The sequence below is a fragment of the Dromiciops gliroides genome, chromosome 3 (genome assembly GCF_019393635.1).
Source record: "Dromiciops gliroides isolate mDroGli1 chromosome 3, mDroGli1.pri, whole genome shotgun sequence".
NCBI classification, from domain to species: domain Eukaryota; kingdom Metazoa; phylum Chordata; class Mammalia; order Microbiotheria; family Microbiotheriidae; genus Dromiciops; species Dromiciops gliroides.
Window position 1 is genome coordinate 171,438,613 of NC_057863.1, and position 21,912 is coordinate 171,460,524.

A 21,912-nucleotide genomic window follows, 5' to 3' on the forward strand; every position below is an offset into this window, starting at 1 on the left:
GTTAGAACTCCTATTCACCCAAATAGAGGACACCCATACCATATTGTGGAAGGGGATGAAGGGAGGTCTCACTAGCTTTTAAACTCAACACTACAGGAACAACGTATTTATTGGCCCTTATAAATGGGCCATTATATTTGCTATGGCAGATAATATAGTTGTTGCTGCATTTTAAAAGCTGGGACTATTGACAAAAATATGAACCTATTGTTATAAAGAGTATGATGAAAGAAATGAAAGAATTGATCCCACAATACAGTCTTATTGATTATCACTTTAGAGACCTTCAAGTTCCCATTTGTTTGAACTTTCTTTTGTAATGTTCTTTTCTTTTGACAATAATCTTTTATGAAGACTTAATGTATAAAATGTACATTGAGCGTATTGTTTTTCAGAGAATTGGAGTAACTTTTTTTTTTTTTGCTCATTGTGTTCTTGTGACTATAGAAAGCAAATTCAGTAAGGAAATATAATCTCCAGTGAAATTGAAACCCCCCCCCAATCTTAATAGAGTCCAATATTTATAGCCATTCTTTTCTATGGAATTTTAAGAAAGAACAAGAAAATATTGTTTTTATTATAAATTTATTCGCTCTTAAGAGCTTTGGAATAAATAGAAAGAAGGGGAAAACATCCTGAGATGTTTAGGCTTCATCGTATAAGCACATGTTGAACAAATATGATTTTAGGAAGACAGAATGTTTTCATTTCTCCAAAAACTTTTTGATGGCCTCCTTTTGAATAAAGTATAGATAGCATAGGCTATCATACAATGTGGCATCACTCTACCTTTCCTGCCTTATCTCAAAGAACGCCCTTTGTACATAGGAAGTGTTTGATAAGTACTAGCTGACTGACTGGCTCCACAGATATTGCATTTCACTATACTAGACCAATAGTTATTCCAGGAGTTCTCAGTTCCATATTATTGTGTGTACCTCATTCCATATATATTATATCTTTCTTACCCTTTCAGTTGTTTAATTTTTATTCTAATGCCTGATTTCCTGAATCATGGTCTGAGCCTTTCCTTCCTGCTCCTTCCCAGTTTTATCAGGACTTGGCCATACTAGAACAAAGCTCAAATGCATTCTCATCATGTAGCCTCCCATTTCAGTTGTATTTCTTCCTCACTAAGGCCTCTCATAACTGTGGGTTTACTCCTTCTTTATTCATTTATCATATCTTATTTAATATCATTTGTACTATACACCATTTCTCCTTATAAGATTATGCATCCATGAGGAAAAGAACAGAGTATTTCCTACTTGGTCCCATGAAAGTAGGGTGAAAACAGCCAGTCCAGGCTTGTTTCAAGGTGCCTTTAGAATGTTAATATTTAATAAGCTGAGGTGAATAGGAAACTAATTACTAGAGCAAGGACTTTGAACCAGGATGTCACTGTTTGATCTGATAGCCAAAATGGGGAGAACACCAGGGAGCTGACCTTCTAGTTGATTCAATATGAATCCCTAAAGCTTCAGAATTTTTATTGCAGATATTTGCATTCCCTTCTCTTGACTGGTACTGATGTGCTAGCATAGTTGGGAAGAAGGCCCACCATGGCCCTTCCTGATTCAGTGGCCCTTGTTGAACCATGGGTACAGACACACTTTAAAACAAAAAAAAATGTGAGTTCTGATGAGTTGCATTGAATTGAATAATTCAATATGAGTGGGCGTAATTAGGTAAAATGTCACTTTATTCAGCAGACAGATAATTCAGTTGGTTAAAACAGGATGTTAATAAGGCCAAGATTATAAATTCATTCTCCATATTGATGGACTAATTAACTTTTCTGTGTTCCATAGACAAGAGTAGCCCCCTTGATCGCAGGCAGCTTTCTTTCCAATGTTTGCATTTAGTCCAAAGGGAAACTATTGAGAGTGTGTAGGCAGATAAACACATAGCAACTTCTGAATATTGTGTGAAGCATATTCTCTTTTTATTACAGATGATTATTTAGATTTAACTTCATAAATGAAGATCTATGATTATATCATATAAATTTAGATTCATGTATGAATGATAATATTTTATCATACATATATATATGTAATAATCAATAAACACCTAATGTGAGAGGCCCTTTATTCAGAAAGCTACACAAGGATAAACCACATAGATAACCACAGAGATTTAATCTTTTCCCAAATGCAGTTCACAAAGCAAGACAACAACAATGTATGTTTGAAGAAGTGCTATATAATTTCACATATTGGCATGGAACATCAGAGGGAAATGATATTTGATTCTGATAGAAAGCATGACAGCCAAAATTTAGATAATGTCATCTATTTTTTTTTTGTTTTTAGTGAGGCAATTGGGGTTAAGTGACTTGCCCAGGGTCACACAGCTAGTGAGATTTGAACTCATATCCTCCCAACTTCAAGGCCAGTGCCCTATCCACTGTGCCACCTAGCTGTCCCTATGCCCCATATGCCCCTATGACCTGTATGCAGGATTGATAATGTTTTCCAGAAGAAAGTTAGAATTAGTCAGTTGCATGTTCCAGAATCCTTTTTTTTTTGGAATGACCAAAGAATTATTGCTGCAGGGACCTTAAAGACTATTTAGTCCAATCCTACCTTTTTATACATTATGAAATTGAGGTTTTGAGAGATCAAATATTTCCAAGACTACACAGAAAGTAAGTAGTAGAGGGGCAGCTAAGTGGTGCAGTGGATAACACACAACAGGAGGACCTGAGTTCAAATTTGGCTTCAGACACTTGACACTTACTAGCTGTGTGACCCTGGGCAAGTCATTTAACCCTCATTGCCCCGCAAAAATAAATTTAATGAATGAATGAATGAATAAAGAAATAAATATGTAAATAAAAGAAAGTAAGTAGTAGAGTAGTAGTGATTTGAACCCAAATCTTCTGACTCCCAATTCAGAAGTTTTTTTTTTCTTTTTAATATTTGTATAAGCTTTTTTTAAAATTTGAGAATTGATTCATATGCTTTCTATCCTTTGTTTGCATTGTCCTACCCAGAGACTTGGCCAATAATTATTGAAATTGCTATATATAGAATTGATTCATTCATTCAATTACAATACACATTAAAGGATAAAATCGGTTATTTATTTTGATTTGTTACAATCAATTTATTTAATAATGTTCAATAGTATTAGCTCTATGGTATCTTTCTCTAGAGCTAAGAACTTTAAAGTTATGGCTACAGTGATTTGCACCCATGAAGGATCACAAGATCCCCACCTTAAAATAAGAGATTAAACTGTTCTCCTGTTGAAAACATACATATAAATAACATACTCAAGCTTGTAAATAAACATCCATTCATTCACACTCTAGGTCCTCCTAGAAGCAGGGAAGTAATATGGTCTCAGAGCTAGCTAGAAAGATTTATGTGTCAGAGCTTTGTGTGTGTGTGTGTGTGTGTGTGTGTGTGTGTGTGTGTGTGTGTGTGTGTGTATGTGTGTGTGTGTGTGTGTTTGTGTGTGTGTGTGTTTAATGGGCACTAGCCTTTTCCTAAAAGGATATTTTTGCTGTCACTACAGAAAAGAGTCACTTCTCTTCAACTATAACTAATTCTGGAAATCATTGGACCTAACAAGGATAGTCTGACTCTCTCCCTGAATGACAAGACAGGCTAGACCAAAGAGAACAGGATTGAGAATTTAACCAGATAGAAAGGTTGTTGGCAGATACAGTACCAGGCAGCCTGGTGATTAGGTCTAGTAATGTCACATAAGACTGGAAGAAACAGGTAGGTACTTTTTATTCTAGCCAACTGAAGTTCCCAGCTCAGAATCCAAGTAGGAAGCAGGGATCAGGAACCAAAGTCAAAAAGTCTTGTCTATAAAAGAATAGGACATAATCCAGGGGCATGAATTGGACAACACTGGCAGTTAGAATGAATCCTGATGCTGAGCTCAAAGCTCTATGAGATAGATAGGAGCTTCCTGGAGAACTTCTATAAAAGTCTGAGGGTGGGCAGAATATATGTCTCTAAGTAGGTAAATGAAGAGTCATAGAATAAGGCAACAGCCAACATATGGAATATTTGACGTGAACCTGCCTCAAAGTAACTCTAAATGACCCATGTATATAAATTGGGGAATAAATTTAAGGATGATATGAAATATTTTACCTCTACTTACCCTGTACACTTATTTATGTTCCAGCAAGTGAAAATATAGTGATCAATCAGTTGTTCCAGTCCAAATTGACACAAACAGGATCCCTCATATCTCCCTATCCTTCCTTCAAAGTTCGATGGTCTAGATCTAACATGCTCAGTAAAAAAATGCCAGCTGCCTCAGTTACCAGTGAAACAAAGAAATACCTGGAACTCAGCAAGGTAAGAATCTTTTGTGTCCCTTCTCCCTATCAAATTCTTAATATGTTTGTCTAAGTAGCCTTATTATTTCTTGCATCCATCTCAACCTCCATATGGGATGTAACTGGAGGGAGAGAGTATTACTGTATAGGGTCATGGGAAAAAAAAGTGGAGAAAGAAGGTATGAAATCTACTTTCTTCCCAGGACAATACAATATAGTGAAAATTCAATAGCAAGTACAATATTAATAATTTTATTGGTTTTCTGTGCAACATCCTATTTATGTTTCATCTCTATTGCTGTCTTTTTGATGAATGGGAAGTAACTTCAGGGACAGTCGGCTTAGAGGGATAAACACAGGTTCCTTATTCTGTTGACATTAATCACTTCAGAGGTTTTTGGTCTCCAAACAATAAATTGTAGGTTCTTGGACAGACATGGTGTATTTTTCATGGACTAGAGCTTTATAATTTTAGTTTATTTTGAATGTATTTAACTTTTCCTTCTACTTAATTTTGATTTTATATTTTCAATACAAGAATATATCTCCATATATTCTATCTCAATATTCTGTCTATTTAGTAGAACAAAATGGAATCAAACAGAATTGAGGATTGGCCAGTATTGGTGAAGCAATCTAGGGTATTGATTTGTTTGTTTGTTTTTTATTCAGTGTCTTAGTGTGTCTTCATTCCCCTTCCTTTAGTCTTTGGCAAAACTATAAAAACACAGGGAACTATAATTGGGAAGATGTCCAGCACAATCAATTAATAGAAATGTCTTATAACTAGTTGGAATGCATTTTGCAATAGTTATTGAAATAAAAGTTTAGTTGTATTTTAGAGTGATGCCAGAAAAATTGTATGCTACTGGACATGGATGAAAAATCATTTTTTTTCAGAGCATGGTCGGTTCAGAAGATTCAAGAACAAAAATTCATTCAAAGTATCTATCTTAAGGTTGATAACAACTTTTTATTAATTCTGATCTTTGGAAAGTGGTGGTTTCTGTAAGAAAGAAAAGGCATCACTTTGTTTATATCTCTTTTTGGGGGGCTTCCGCTGAACCTTTTATTTGCAGTATAATGAAAAATTCAGTAGCCAAACTATTTGATTATATCTTTTAAAAAAATAACATTATTTAAGAGGACAGAATGTGATGGTATAGATTCCCTTATTGGGTTTTTTTGGGTTTTTTGTTTGTTTGTTTGCCAAATCTAAATGCAATTCATTAACCTTTTTGTAAACCAAATTTCCCAGAAGTTAAATCAATCCCAGGAGCTGCTCTATCCCAGTAAGAAGAAACCAAAGGGTCTAATTTGAAGACATGATATTCACTTAATAGGGACTTTACCCTTCTCTCACACCTTTATATGAACATCCAATACCTTCATTCTTAGATTTCTTTCATATCAAATATTCTAATCCCAGATGCCTCAATGCCTGTGACACAGTGCAAGCTTAGCATATTCCACATTCCTGTTAACTACCATTCTGTTTCTATATAAATTGCTTTTATGCCTGACCCTCTTATCACATTTGTCTGAAAATTATAATTCATTAGGATAATTTGACTTGTTTTTTTTAACTCAACGAAGTTAATCTGCTCTTGTAATAGAAATAATTCAAAATTCATGCAAAGAGTTTGTTGTTCTTTTTTTCAAATCTCTAACTAAAACAGCAAAGTTCAGTAAATTATTCTCTTACTTTTTTAAACTGAGCTTTTAATTTTATTTTTTATTTTTTACTTTTTTGTTTTTGTTTTTGTTTTTGCGGGGCAATGGGGCTTAAGTGACTTGCCCAGGATTACACAGCTAGTAAGGGTCAAGTTTCTGAGGCCGGATTTGAACTCAGGTACTCCTGAATCCAGGGCTGGTGCTTTATCCACTGTGCCACCTAGCTGCCCTCTCTAGACTGAGCTTTTTAGATTTCCAGATGTGATAGACCAAATCTGTTGCTCCTGTATAATTTATAAATTATAATGTTAGACAACCAATTTGCTACTGAGTGAACTATAATTGATTGTACCTGTGTCCTTCTGTTACTTAATATCCTTTTCCTTACATTATTTTCAAAGTCTTTTATTCCTTCTAAACCCCTTCAATTTTCGTTACATATGGGAATTTTTTTTCAGTTACCATAACATTATGATGTTTGTTCTTTATGACATCCTACACAAATAAACCAATTTGTTGTCATTCTTATAAAGGGAAATAATATATGTATTTTAACAGTAAAAACTACTATAAAGACATCAAATACCATATCTGCTCAGTTACTTAGAAATATAATTTAACGATAATTGAATTTTTTTACAGAAAAAAAGGTCTCATTTTGTCCCCTGGCAGGCTACATATAATGAAAAAAAAAGATTTTTGCTATTTTAGCATAAATTATCAGAATGATTTCTTTGCATAGTATACACATGATTGCACCATCAACTTAGTCACCAAGTGTCTGAATGCATATTTGTGCTCAAGTTAAAATAAGTTGGCAGATCTGACTTTGAAAGCACCCCTTTTCTTTAAAAGTTGCCACTCAAAGAAAGTTATTTACACATTCACTGGGTCATTTTCCCCAACATATATTGAAATTGCCAAAAATGCTCTGCTTCTGATTTTAGAATTTATGCTCTAAGTCTGCATTTGCCTGTAAGGGATTTTATGGATGAGATGGATGTGTTAATTTTCTCAAATTCAGATAAAATCTTTCTAACTTGTGCTTTCTTTTCCCCCTTGCAGCTGTTTAAAAAGAAAGGAACTTCTACATTTCTACAGAAATTAGAAAAGGGAGGTCCGGTCACAGTGGCATCACAACTCAGGGTTAGTGTTTTGTTTTGTTTTTTTAAGGCTGTATACATGTTGTAAACACCACATACAATGGGGGCAGCTAGGTGGTGCAATGGATAAAGCATGAGCCCTGGATTCAGGAAGACCTGAGTTTAAATCCAGCCTCAGACACTTGACACTGACCAGCTGTGTGACCCTGGGCAAGTCACTTAAACCCTCATTGCCCTGCAAAAACAAACGAACAAAACCACATAGACCTAAACTAAGTATGGGGGTTTGGATTAGCATTTTAGTGATTCCCCCACACCATTTGGCCCTTAAAATTAACTGAGATATTCACATTAATCTTTAAACCAAAAATATTTCCCAGTAAGCATGAGAGAAATAACTTGAATATGCCAAATTTCTATATAAACTGTGTTCTTGTCAATCAGTGTGTTCCTCTGAGAATCAACTGGGTTTTACTTCTCTCCATAGAAATCCCTCATGGATATTATCGGGAAGCTTCAGAAGGGTACACCACATTTTATTCATTGCATCAAACCCAATAACTCTAAGCTGCCAGATACCTTCGATAATTTTTATGTGTCTGCTCAGCTACAATATATTGGGGTCTTAGAGATAGTGAAGATCATTCGGTATGGATACCCAGTCCGCCTCTCCTTCGATGACTTCTTGTTAAGGTAAAGCCTTTTGAGTTGGAAAAAGCTTGTTTTACCTATGTTACAAAGAATGCTATGATATTATGCAAGAGCCATCAGAGAGTGTTTTGCTGTTATTTATGACAAGGACTCAGATCTCTTTTCAAGAAAAAAATATTTTGCTAGGAAGAGATTATCATATTTTAAAAGGAGAAAACCACAACAAAAGTGCTATAAGACTTTATTGAGGGGGCAGCTAGGTGGTGCAACTGATAAAGTACAAGCCCTGGATTCAGGAGGGCCTGGGTTCAAATCCAACTTCAGACACTTGACACTCACTAGCTGTGTGATCCTACGCAAGTCACTTAACCCTCATTGTCCTGAAAAAAAGAAAAGACTTGTTTGAAGCTCCCTTCCTGCCCCAAATCCCAAAATTGTGGAATATAAAATACATTCAACAGATATATAACGAGCTATGGTAGGTATTGAAGGGAATATATAGGTATTCACACACACACACACACACATACAGCTCCTTCCCTCAAGATTATTTTAGTCTAGTAGCACAGTTAATAATCGATAAACACACACACACACATATACATATGTATGCCATAATTTAAGGCAGAATAAGGTAATGTAGAAAATCACTAACAAGTGGTTGGGTAGTTCAAAGGAGAGTACAACTAGTCATGGAGTCAGGGAAATATGTATTAAGGAAGAGATGTTCCAAATAGCCTTTGTATAATGCATATAATTCATTGTGTGTGTTTGTTTTCAAAATATTTTTTTTTCCATTTACATGTAAAATTTTTTAACTTTAATTTTTTTAATTGAATTTCAAACTCTTTCCTCCCTCTTTTCTTTCCTCACTCATTAATGTAAACAATTTGATATAGGTTAATACATGTACAGTCATGCAAAATATCTTTTTATATTAAATTGTGCTATGAAAAAAAACAGAAAAAAGAAAAATTTTAAAAAAACCCTTTTAAAAAGTATGCTTCTATCTGCAGATTCCATCAGTTCTTTCTCTGGAGGTAGATAGCATTCTTCATGAGCCCCTCAAAATTGTCTTAGATTATTTTATTGCTGAGAATAGCTAAGTCATTAACAGTTAATCATTGCTGTTTCTGTCTACAATATTATCCAGGTTCTGCTACCTTCAATTTGCATCAGCTCATCCAAGTCTTCTTGGGTTTTTCTGAAAGCAAACTGCCTGTCATTTATTATAGCATGATAGTATTTTATCACAATCATATAACACAACTTGTACAGCCATTCCCCAATTGATGGACATTATGATTCTTTGATACCACAAAAGAACTGCTATAAATTCTTTCCCTCCCTTGCTTCAGAGATGGCTACCATTAGACACAAATTTATATGTGTACGTGTGTGTGTGTGTGTGTATATTTATGGCCCACATTATTATCAACGGTGATACTGTGTGAAGGGATGAGTATGAATAAAGACAAAGAAGTTGAAAATCCATGGCAGTTTTTAAGAGTCCTCATAGTGTAGTGGAAGGGGATTTGCAAGATCTATGTTTGAATCCTGTCTTTGACACTTACCACGTGAGCATAAACAAGTTGCTTAAACTCCTTGTCTCATGTCCCTCATCTGTAAAATGGGGGTAAAAAACTATAAAAGCTATATTTTAAGGCCCTTATGAAGATTAAATGAGAATATTGGTAAAAACACTTTGGAAACTTAAAAATCTTAGAAAAATTATAATAACAATCAACCTGGCATGGCTAGAGAAACAGGTACAAGTCCTTTAACAAAGTCCTGTTCTCATACCTCATTATAATGTTGATATGACCTTCAGTTATTTAAAGTAACAGTGAGATGTATCAGGAAAGGGGCTATCTGTGCACAGTAAGGAAATGATGACCACTTTGAGTGAAGGCTATAAACAGGTATAGTGCGGGGAAAAGACTGTAAAACAGTTTGAATTTGTAACATGTTGAGCCTTCAACACCAGGCTAAGGAGTTGGCATTTGTTTTGTAGACAATGAGTAGTGAAAGTTTGTAAGTATGAAAATATGATGATGACCACTGCTACTGATGCTTCTTCTGCTGCTACTACTATTGCTGCTGCTGCTGCTGCTGCTGCTGCTGCTGCTGCTAATACAACTACTACTGCTACTATTATTACTCCTGTCTCTGCTCTTCATTATTTCATGCAAGGAAAATGCTTTTGCTACTACTACTAATGTTTAGGGAGATGGATATAAAAGTATATAGAATGAATTAAAAGAGGGAAAGGGATTGTACTAATACAAATTAGTCATAAAAATGGGAGGGAGTTTTGGAAAGGTATGTGGATTGAGAGTGGAATGGTGGGAGGAGACAATAGAGAAGAATCTTGGATGGGGAGTAGGGGGGTAGAGAGAGAAAATAAGGTAAAAGGGATAAAATAAAAAGTCTGAGAAAGAAAATAGCGAGTAAAAATGAGATGGAGGGAAATTCACAAATAGTAATTATAACTTTGACTATGAAGGAGATGTTTATAGCAGCTGTCTTTGTGGTGGCAAAGACCTGGAAATAGCAGGAATCCCTATCAAATGGGGAATGGCTGTACAAATCCTGGTGTATGATTATGATGGATATACTGTGCTGAAAGCAATGATGAGCTCAATGATCTTAGAAAGACTTGGAAAGACTTGCATGAAATGGTAAAGAGCAAAGTGAGCAGAACCAAAAGTAGATTGTATATGTTAATAGCAATATTGTTTTAAGAATGACTTTTGAGCAGCTAGGTGGCACAGTGGATAGAGCACCGGCCCTGGATTCAGGACTACCTGAGTTCAAATCCGGCCTCAGACACTTAACACTTACTAGCTGTGTGACCCTGGGCAAGTCACTTAACCCCAATTGCCTCACTTAAAAAAAAAAAAAAAGAATGACTTGAGGGGGCAGCTAGGTGGTGCAGTGGATAAAGCACTGTCCCTGGATTCAGGAGAACTTGAGTTCAAATCTGGCCTTAGGTACTTGACACTAGCTGTGTGACCTTAGGCAAGTCACTTAACCCTCTTTACTCTGACCCCCCAAAATTTACTTTTGAGCAAATAAGTTATTTTGACAATTATAAATACCCAAATTTAAAATAAATTATATATATAGAAAGATGCTATCTGCATCCAGGGAAAGAACTGGCAAATAAAAGTATATAGAGAGTAATTTTTATATATATATATATATATATATATATATATATATATGTACACACATATATGTGTGTTTGTATATACACGCATATATATGTATGTATATATATATATATATATATTTGTGTATAATGGTAGTAATCTCTAGGGTGGCACAGAGGGATGAGGGGAAAAAGAAATCTATATAACTTTATGATATATTTTAAATGAATAGCAAGATGTACATAATAACAATTTCATGTACAATTATGTGATTTATTATATTATGTTATGCTTTACATATACCTATAGATGTTACTGACGGTTTTTCAGAAGAAAATTATCATAATCAGTGATAGAAAATTTACATAGGCAATGATGGGAATGATGGTTTGGAAAGGGAAGAGAATGAAAGAAAGGAAGATGAGGTGGTAGTTTCTTAAAATACTCTGGGCCAGAGTTATGTAGAACCTGAATGATTGGTTGCAATGGGAGTAGACAGGGATGAGATAAATGCAAATAATATTTCTAATGAATGAATAAAGAACACAGAGCAATGGGTTGGATTTAAAAGGCCAGAGAAGGAGTCAAAATTCCTCCAGGTCTTCAATGGGGGTGACTAAGATAAACATTGGCACCTTTATTAAAAATGTAAAAGTCAGAGTGGGAATCTTAAATGAGAAAGGAGATGAGTTCAGTTTTGAACATTTGAAACTTGCATAGATAGAATGAATTGAAATTATAGAATAGTCTCGGCTTCCTTCAATGTCTAAGAAAATAATAAAGTTATAGAATATAATCTTGGTTTAAACTTTTATAAATAACATATTAAGTTGATCTAGTATGTAAAAGGTTATCACATTAATGTGTTAATTTTTCCCATTTATTGTTATTAATGGAATGGTATTAGATAGATGGGTATGCTATAAGATTGCCTTTTTCAATTGTTGTCAACAGTGGGGAATTTGCTACACTGTAATAACTTGGTCACACTTTAAGGTGATGACCCAATTTATTCAACAAGCATGAACTTCAGAAATATTTATTGAGCACTTATGTGATCTCCAATATAATGGATACAGTGCTAATCACACAATAAGAAGCTGGATGAGTTCCAAAGTGTACTTTTTTTAACCTGGGTAAAATCTATGCCAATATTTCAAAGATCTTATGTTTTTTTGATACATTTTAACTACTTTGGCCAATCTGCACCAGATTGATTATATTCATTATAATCATCCCCAAAGGGAATTGAGACATCCTACTGACATTGTTATTATGTCTTTTGATACTTGAAGAAAAATATATTCCTTAGGATATCCTGGCCTCATTCCACCTATTCTCATCATCATCACTGGTTCAGGTAAAAGGGATATGGCTATGCTACCCAGGGTAAGGGTCATTTTGTATACTCTTTTATCTAATGAGTTGCTGTAGCTCCACCAAAATCATCACTAAGTGCTCAGCATTTCAAATAAGTATTCTCATATCCTTAGCTAGGCCAATATTTGGCCAATAGATAGTCATTTTTTTAACCCAGACTCAAAACCTCTCTACATCTGGAGAATCTGCCAGAGTTTGCACAGTGTTGACATAGCCTTCTAAAACCCAAGATCATCTCTGTGCCATGAGGAGTCCCCACATAAAATCGGCCAATAAAATGATTGTCTAAGTTATACACACATGCAATAAAGAATTGGAATACTTTAAAATACAAATACAAACAAATTGTCATCTTCTTTACTGTACCATGGTCTATAATGTGACAATTTTCAAAACATAGGTCATTCTTCTTATTAATGTTAAGCATCTTGAAAAATTACAGCTATTTCTATTTTTCTATAAAATTTCATGTAGCAGATATACCAAAGCTTTTACTGAGTGTTTGAAACTTCTGAATGAGAGTAAATTTCTTAAATATTATTCCTTATTTCTTATATTACTTTAAAAGACTTTCAGCATTCTCTGGTAAGGAGAAGCACCTGATTCTTATTTAATAAATCAATTGTGAGGTTAGTTGAGTTATTTCCAAGTATTCAAGGAAGAAAAAAAAATTATTGGAAAAAAATCAAGAAGATAACATTTGCAAATAGTACAGTGAGGAAAAGAAAAATAAAGGAAAGATAATAGTCACATAGGTAGTTGATTAAAATAGGAGCAGCACCTATTAAAAATTCAGACTATTGAAAAGGGAAAATTTATTTTTAGCTATTTCTGTCAAGAGTACTACTATTCTACAATATCAATAATTTGCCAGGTACATATGTACTTTTTGTATATGTCTGCATATGTGTACATGTATTGTGTACACATTGCATAGCATAAATGATAGAGAAAAGCTTTATCTCTCTCTCTCTATATATATGTGTGTGTATATATATGTGCATATATATATGTATATATATATATATAAAAATATATATATATGTGTATATATATATATAAAACAGCTAGTAAGTGTCAAGTGTCTGAGACCAGATTTGAACTCAGGTCCTCCTGAATCCAGGACTGGTGCTTCATCCAGTGTGCCACCTAGCTGCCCCCTAGAGCAAGCTATTCAAAAAGATGTGGGTTCAAATCTCAGCTCTGCCACATATTGGCTGTGTGACCAGGTCTAATAATTCAACTTAATGGTGCCCCTAGACAACTCTCAAATTTGTAGAGCCATTCTTGATGTCCATTGGAGGAAGGAGTTTCTTCCTTGAGAGTTCCTTACCCCACTGAAATCTTGGGTGTAGGAAAATCCCCATGAGAAAATTCCTTCTACCAATTTGCTTACACTTATAGCCAGTATCTATGAGAGACATCTTGAAGTCAGCTCTTACAAATTATTTACACATGTGCATCATTTACATTTGTGCATCTATATGAGTATGTAAATGTGTTAATATATAGTATTACAAAAACGCTATAGTCAGCCAGGTAGAAATTCACCCAGGACATTCCCGACAACTTGTAGTGATCTAGTCCAAGATAAATCAAGGCCAAAGTCAAATTGTGTTGAGTTGGAAAAGCAAACAAGAAAATAATTTTTAAATGAGACTTTATGTCCTCAAGTACCTTACATTCTAATGGGAAGGAAGACAACACATATGGGGAAATGATATCCAGGAAGAAATATATTGTTTGGGGAAGCAAGACGGATGGCAAGTACAGTAAAGGACTAATATCTCCTTTCCAGTAGCAGTGGCAGTGTTAATTTTATTATGGTTACAAAAGTTGACATTGAGAGGGTGGAATAGGCAAGGATACAGCATATGACATACATGTATACATACATGTGTGTATAATGGCATTATAGCTGCTTGGAGATGGAAGGGGTGTCTCAATCTATCTAACTGAATTAATATCTAGCTTACATATCCTCATCTCCACAACAATAAGATGAGGAAAACTCTATCAAAAGTTTTGCTAAAATCTATCGTTCCTCTCATTTATCAGTTTAATAATCATGTCCCATAAAGAAAATAAATTTGGTCTGGCATGACCTGTTCTTGATGAAGCCATTTTGGCTCATTACTATTATTATAATCTTTCCTTTCTGGACGTCCACCAATTCTCTCTCTCTCTCTCTCTCTCTCTCTCTCTCTCTCTCTCTCTCTCTCTCTCTCTCTCTCTCTCTCTCTCTCTCTCTCTCACACAGTGAGGCAGTTGGGGTTAATTGACTTGCCCAGGGTCACACAGCTAGTAAGTGGGAAGTATCTGAGGCCAGATTTGAACTCAGGTGCCTCTGAATCCAGGGCTGGTGCTCTATCCACTGCACCACCTAGCTGCCCCCCACCAGTACATTCTTAAATGATCTTCAATGACTCAAAAGTATAAGGTTAAAGGGAGTGAGAAATGGTAGGAATGACCAATTCATAACCACCAGTAACCCTCTAGGGTCCTGTAATAATGAAGCATGGGGGCAGTATGAGGTTTCATTGCCTCTGACTCCCAGAGGGCCAGCATCTTGTTTTTAGGCACTAGTGGTTCCTAAAGAAGAAGGATGTGATGATTAATTCACTGAATCTTTGGCTGAAATAACATTCTGTCTACATCCTAATATTTCTGTGGAAGAATTGAATTTAGGGAACACCTTGCATGTGACTCAGTCACTCAGGTCTCTATCTTAGCACTCAGTACTTAGTCACAATCTCAATGTCTGACTTCCCAGAAGATTGTTGTTCTTGGAGTTACTTGTGTGACCTTGGGCAAGTCGCTTATGCTTTCTGATTTGCTTATTTGTAAAATGGGAATGATAAAACTTCCAATTTCTCTCTCTCTCTCAAAGTTGTTTTTGGAACGCACTTTGTAAGTCCTAAAGTGCTATATGTTACTATTAAATATTAAATAGCCACTTAAGTCATTATTAAAAATAAATTTGCTTCTCAAAATATCATACAAATGCATTTGTTAGCCAAAGTATTTTTGTATTCTTTGCTATTTTATATTAACAGTACCACTGGTCAGAGAAATTTAGTAAACAAATCTTCACATTTTTAGCCACCAACTTAAATAAGACATTGAAAGCAGACATCAAATTTATTCTTGACACAATATGAGGAAGGATAGCCAATATGTTACATGACAGAATCAAAATAGATAAAGAACTTGATAGACAGGAATGATGGGACAAAATCAACAAGATGAAATTTCAGAGAGATAAATATTAAATCCTTCATTTAATATTTTAAAAGATCAATTGAAGGACACAGCATGGGAGAAGTCTAGTTTTGCAGCAGTTCACACAAAAGATAGTCATATTTGACCATAAGACTGATATAAATTATCAGAATGACAATTTTTTTAAGTTAATGCAGTTTGGTCTGCATTTAGACATATAATGTGGAACTGTAACTCTAATGAAGGTATTTGTTGGTGTTCTGTCCACTGTGGTGCTTTACCCATTGTACTAACTAGCTGTCCCCTCAATGAAGGTAATAGGCCCAACATATTCAGCATTGACTGTTGGACATGTGGAATATTATGTTTAGTTCTGGGTACCACATTTTAAGATGGATATTTACAAATAGCATAACATGTAGGAAAGAAAAACCAAGATATTGGAAGGGTGTGAAAAAGATGTTATATGAGTGGCAGTATATGAGAGGACTAGTGGATAGAATGCCAGGCCTGAAGTAAGGAAGACTCATCTTACTGAGTTCAAATCTGGCCTAAGACTCTTATTAGTTGTGTGACTCTGGGCAAATCACTAAACACTGTTTACCTCAGTTTCCTCATCTGTAACATAACCTAGAAAAGAAAATGACAAATCACTCCAATGTCTTTGCCAAGAAAATTGCAAATGGGGTCATGAAGAGTTGGATACGACTGAAATAACCAAACAATAATGACATATGAGAGTAATAGTGACATTTAATTTGGAGAAGACAAGGCATGGGTAGGTTTTCTTTTCTTTTCTTTTCTTTTTTTTTGGTGAGGCATTTGGGGTTAAGTGACTTGCTCAGGGTCACATAGCTAGTAAGTGCTAAGTGTCTGAGGCCAGATTTGAAGTCAGGTCCTCCTGACTCCAGGGCTGGTGCTCTATCCACTGTGCCACCTAGCTGCCCCCATGGGTAGGTTTTCAAATAATTTGTTCACTAATTCATTTAAACATCTTTTAAGGGCCTATGATGTGTAGACCACTATGCTGGGTTCTGGGGATATCCAAAGTTAAAGTAAATGCAGCCTAGTAAAAAAATAAGATAAACATAATTTTAATACATATGATAGTGCAATAATTTTATTTGATTTGAGAGAAGAAAAGATGTTTGGAGGAAATCAAGAAAGTCTTCAAGGAAGAAATGGCATTCCATTTGGGCTTTATAGGATGGTAAGAAATCTAACAGGTGAAAAAGGTCAGAGAGGCCATTTCCAGGATATATCAGTGTGAGCAGTCATAGAAGCAAGAAATCCCCAGAGGCAGAGATGATTATACTTTGCCTGGATCATAAAGTGCAAAGAAGGGAGTAACATGAAAAAAATAAAGGTAGATAATATATTCTTAGATTGTGTAGGGATTTACCTATAAAAGTAGCTTTAACTTGACTGGATAAGCAACAGAGAACTACTGAAGATTTTTGATCATAATAATTTAGGCAAACTAATTATTTTTGAATTGTTATTGATAACTATTTTGAAATCAGCTGCACTTTTAAATATGCTCATTTTCTCTAACAGAGACTCATTCTTTGTAAGAAAAAAATTAAGAGGTGGAAGGGAAAAAAAATTTCCACAAAACTAACCAAGATCAATTGATTCCCACAGTATGTGCAATGTTCCATACCTCTTATCCTCTAGCTTGACAATAAAGGGAATGAGGCCTTTTTTCTGCTTTTTTTCTTTGGGATAAACTTGACCAATATAATTATATAATATTCAGCTTTCTTTATGTTGGTGTTGAAGTTCCTTGCATTTATTTTTTTTTTTGTAGTCATTGGATATATGAGGTTCCCATATCTGCTTACTTCTCTTTACATCAGTTCATATAGGAAATGAAGTCAGCTTAATTTCATGATTTATTTGGCTGATATTCACCAGCCCTGAAACAGCAACATAGAAGTCAGATGATAGATGTTACTTGGAGACTACAGGTCATAGTATGAAAATGGCTGAAGGTCAAGAGAAAGAGACAAGTCTTTATAAACTATTGAAATGTTAAAGTGATGAACCATGGGGGTTTAGGACCAGTATAAATGGTATAAATGCAAAGAAGACCAAGTGGGGAAGATAAACTGAGAGAAGAATAAGGTTAGGTCAAGTGATTTGTGAATTACAGAGGATTGAGAGGAGGGTTAGAAAAACAAGAGTGTGAAAGAATAGGAGATTGGGTTTAGAAAATAGAATTTCCACATCCTAAATATCAGAGTTGATACAATTTCTTTCTTTCTTTTTTTTGTGAGGTAATTGGGGTTAAGGGATTTGCTCAGGGTCACACAGCTAGTAAGCGATAAGTGTCTGAGGTCAGATTTGAACTCAGATAGTCCTGAATCCAGGGCCAGTGCTCTATCCACTACACCACCTAGCTACCCTGATACAATTTCAAGATATAGTAAAGTCTAATTTGTGTCCATACTGACATATCACTAAAATTAGTGGAGAAAAGAAATTATTAGAAATGAGGAGGTTGATTGAGAAATTACCATTTCACAGGGTACCTAGCAATATTAAAATGAAAGTTATCTATTTCATTTCCCCATCTATAATACATAGAATACTCTGTCCACTGTAGATGGCAAAACAGGTGAGCTACAGGGAAGACCATGAGCAAGATACCTGTAGGTCAGTAGATCTGAAAAAGAAACATAGGGAGAAGGCAACATAATTGCAAAGATCTCAAAAGTGCAAAGGTGACTAATGGGTAATGATAGAAGAATCATCTGCACGTAGCAGTTGGGAGGAGTAAATCCACTCTGCTTCTCTAGCTTTGTGAATTGGGGAGTGACCTGTGATGCAGAAGACTGCAAGGAATGAGTTGTGCATAGGAAAAAGCAGTATTTATCTTAAAATAAGAATCCGGAAGATTATTGTTTTATCATTTTAAACTCTATGTGTTTTTGAAACAGCTCTTAAAATAAGCTTCTTTAGACACAAATCTGACCCAGTTATCCCCCTACTCAGAAAACAAGGAGCTCCCTATTGCTTCTAGAATAAAATTCCAACTCCTCAACTATTAATTTAAGACTTTACACAATTTTGATCCAACCTGACAGTTGTATTACACATTACTCCCTCTGCAGTACTTTGTTTCAGACAAGCTGGACCACTTGCTGTTACCTGAACTCAACATGCCATTGCTTGCCTCAGTGCATTTGTGCTGACTGTCTCCCATGACTGAAATGAACCCCTTCCTTATGTCTGATTTTCTGAATCATTCTTTTCCTACAAGGCTCAACTCACATGCCACCTCAATTCACTCCTGCATGAAACCTTCCTGTTAATGTTAAATAGAATTACTCTTTTCCTTCTTCCTTTTCTTAAGTACTTTGCTACTATAAGAAGAAATATAACTTAGTCTTTGTGGACAGAATGTTGGATTTGGAGTCCTTCAGACAGGGGATTAAATCCTCTCTTTGACACTTACTATTGGTGTAATCAATGAAAATGATGTTAAAGTAGCTGCATTACTGTGTGATCTGCCACTGCATCCTCAGGACCATAGAACCTTTCCATCTGACTTGCCACTGATATCTCCTATATGTGTTTCTTTCTCATTAGAATATTAACCCTGTGATAGCAGCAGTCCCCACTTTTCTGTTTCTATCCACAGCACTTGACACAATGCTTCTTAATAATAAGTACATTTTTTTCTCATCCCTTCATTCATTTGTGTAAATTCTCTGAACCTTCATTTCCTCACCTGTAAATAGGGATAATAATGCTGTTAGTATTTTTCTTATTGATTATCCCATTAGGTTGTAAGTTATTTGAGAGCAGATTGTTTTTTGCCTCTTTTTTTAAAAATCCCTAGCACTTAGTATAGTGTCTGGCACATATGATCTATATAAAGGTCTTTACAAGCCTTACAATGCTATATACATGTTGGTTATTTTTATTCCCATTTCCCAGATGAAGAAACTGAAATACAGAGTAAATACCAAAGCCAAGAAATGAATCCAGTTATCTGTACATAAATATCTATGATGTAAAGTAGAATGGGACAAGTGCAAAGGAGATTCCTCCCCACCCATAGTAGAAGGTATATCAAAGTCACTTAACCTTTTTTAACCTTAGTCTTCTCATCAGCAAAAATGAGCTGGAGAAGGAAATGGTAAACCACTCCACTATCTTTGCTGAGGAAACCCCAAATGGGATCACAAATGGTCAGACACAGTTCAACAACTGAACAGCAAATACATCAGGCATAATATTAGGTACTGGGGATACAAAGCCTCCCAAATAAATAAATAAACAGATGTTCTTTCTCTTGAGAGCTTTCCATTCTATACAGAGATAAGCAAATAGACTATATAATCAAATATACAACATGATTTTATAAAGAGGATCAATAATTAATGACTGGGGAAATCAGGAAAAATTTCTTGAAGGAGATGATACTTGAGATGAGTCTTGAAGGAATCTGAGAGTTACAAAAGGTAGAGGTGAGAGGGTAAATGAATGCAACACATCTTGTATAAAGAAAAAGAAATGATGTGTGGAGTGTTATATATGAGAAACAATACTTTCTCATTGTTACCTCTGAGTCTATTCCCTTCCAGTCCAAGATACCTTTTCTTTTCTTCCTCCTTACCTATAGGGTTTCACCTTCTCTTGGATTTAGGAAAAGATCAGTCTGTGGGGGTAATTCTCTACCTTTAACATCACAATTCCCTATGTATCCTGAGGCTCATCCCATGATTATCCTTTATTTAAAAAGGTCGTTGTGCATTGAGTGGGACCAAAATAACTGAATAGAGAGGTTTATGGTTTAATTACATGACCTTGTTTAGGGAAGGAAAAAAAAACACTGAAGGAACATCTCAGTAATAGTACTAAAGGTTTTAGTATGATGCTTGGCTTGGGGAGGAATTATGATCAGTTTTCTCAGATTGTGATTGGATGGAATCCCTATTAGAAACAAGTCTGAGTCATTTAGCTTTTTAAATGACACAATTGTTAGTGAAAGGTCATGCCATTGAATTAAATTGGGTGTGGGGGGAGGGAGCAAAGAAGATGCATTTTAGCTCTTGAATTAAAACTAATAGGCAAGAGCTACCCAGTACACCAGGCAGTACCCAAGAATCATAGACCTGTGTTGAAATCTTCTAGAAGTTTGGGTTGTTATGTGGAAATGATGCCAGTTACTGTCAATGGATCTTTAATAAAAATTTGAATTAATAAGGTCAGAAGCTATTAAATACTGTAAAAACAGACAGCCCAGATATAATTGGCAAAAGATAAATGTGATTCTAGGAGGATTTGCCAAGTCTAACTGCAGTGTCTCTGCTGAACCTGCCTGCAGCATTGGCTCATTTTCTGAAGCTTTACAAAGAGTGGGAGGGAAGCCTATCTGTAGCTTCCCTCTGAAATGTGAAACTGGAAACAGAAGGCTATGCAATAACTTGCATAATTCATCTATAAATTAAACAAAAGATAGCCCAATTCCATGTTGATTAATTGATTGTGGACCATGGATCCTCCAAGACCAAGCCTGATTCCTTCTTTTAGCTCCAATGGAATCTAGGAAAATATTAGGGGAGGTCAAAATGTTTAAGGCAAGAAGAAATGACCGGTATTTGTCTTACCAAACTGGTATACTTCCTAATTTCTCCTATGCCAAGTGAAACATTCCCCACTGTCAGTGGGCAGCCAATCAAAATATCACTAAGAGCTGAGTAACCAACTAGAAGTTTTTTGGAGTCTGAAAAAAATGAAAGAAAGAATACTGCATGACTGCAATGCTTGAATAATAATGCAGAATATGAAGGGGAGAAAGGCTTAGTTAAAAGAATGAGTGACATTCAGTTGTTGTTCCATTGTACTAAACTATATCCCTGAAAAGGCCTTGATGTTATTCAGAATCAGGGTCAGGGAACATTTCCCTAATCCTTGTCAACTATCTTGCAAATATATCCCATTGGTTACAAAGGAGCTAGGTGATGGAGTGTGGATGGACAGTTGTAAAAACAATTGCAAGAACATATTCAGGGGCAGCTAGGTGGCTCAGTGCATAAAGCACCAACCAGCCCTGGATTCAGGAGGACATGAGTTCAAATCTGGCCTCATACACTTGACACTTACTAGTTGTGTGACCCTGGGCAAGCCACTTAACCCTTATTGCCCCTCCCCCCACAAAAAAGAACATATTTAGCAGAACAGGTTAACCATATAATCCTTTCTCTATGAAGGACAGCACTTTCATTTTTAAAACAATTTGAAGAGAATGACACTAAGGAACCATCACAGCTAATATTTTTTGGGGGAAACTTTATAAGTAAATAGCAAAAAAAAAGTCAGCCTATGACAATTTACTGATAGTGCACAATTTTTCACAGATACATAGCCTTCAAAAAAGTGGTAGATCAAAAGGAACAAATAGGTC

General features: G+C 35.3%; 1 protein-coding gene across 1 annotated transcript in view; it reads left to right on the forward strand.

Moving 5' to 3' along the window:
* The window catches only part of MYO16 (myosin XVI), a 746,727-nt gene that overhangs the window by 544,554 nt on the left and 180,261 nt on the right, over positions 1 to 21,912 (forward strand). The window contains 3 exon segments of the mRNA XM_043997806.1: positions 4,153 to 4,328; positions 7,049 to 7,129; positions 7,574 to 7,779. Coding sequence (XP_043853741.1) covers positions 4,153 to 4,328; positions 7,049 to 7,129; positions 7,574 to 7,779 — 463 coding nt within the window.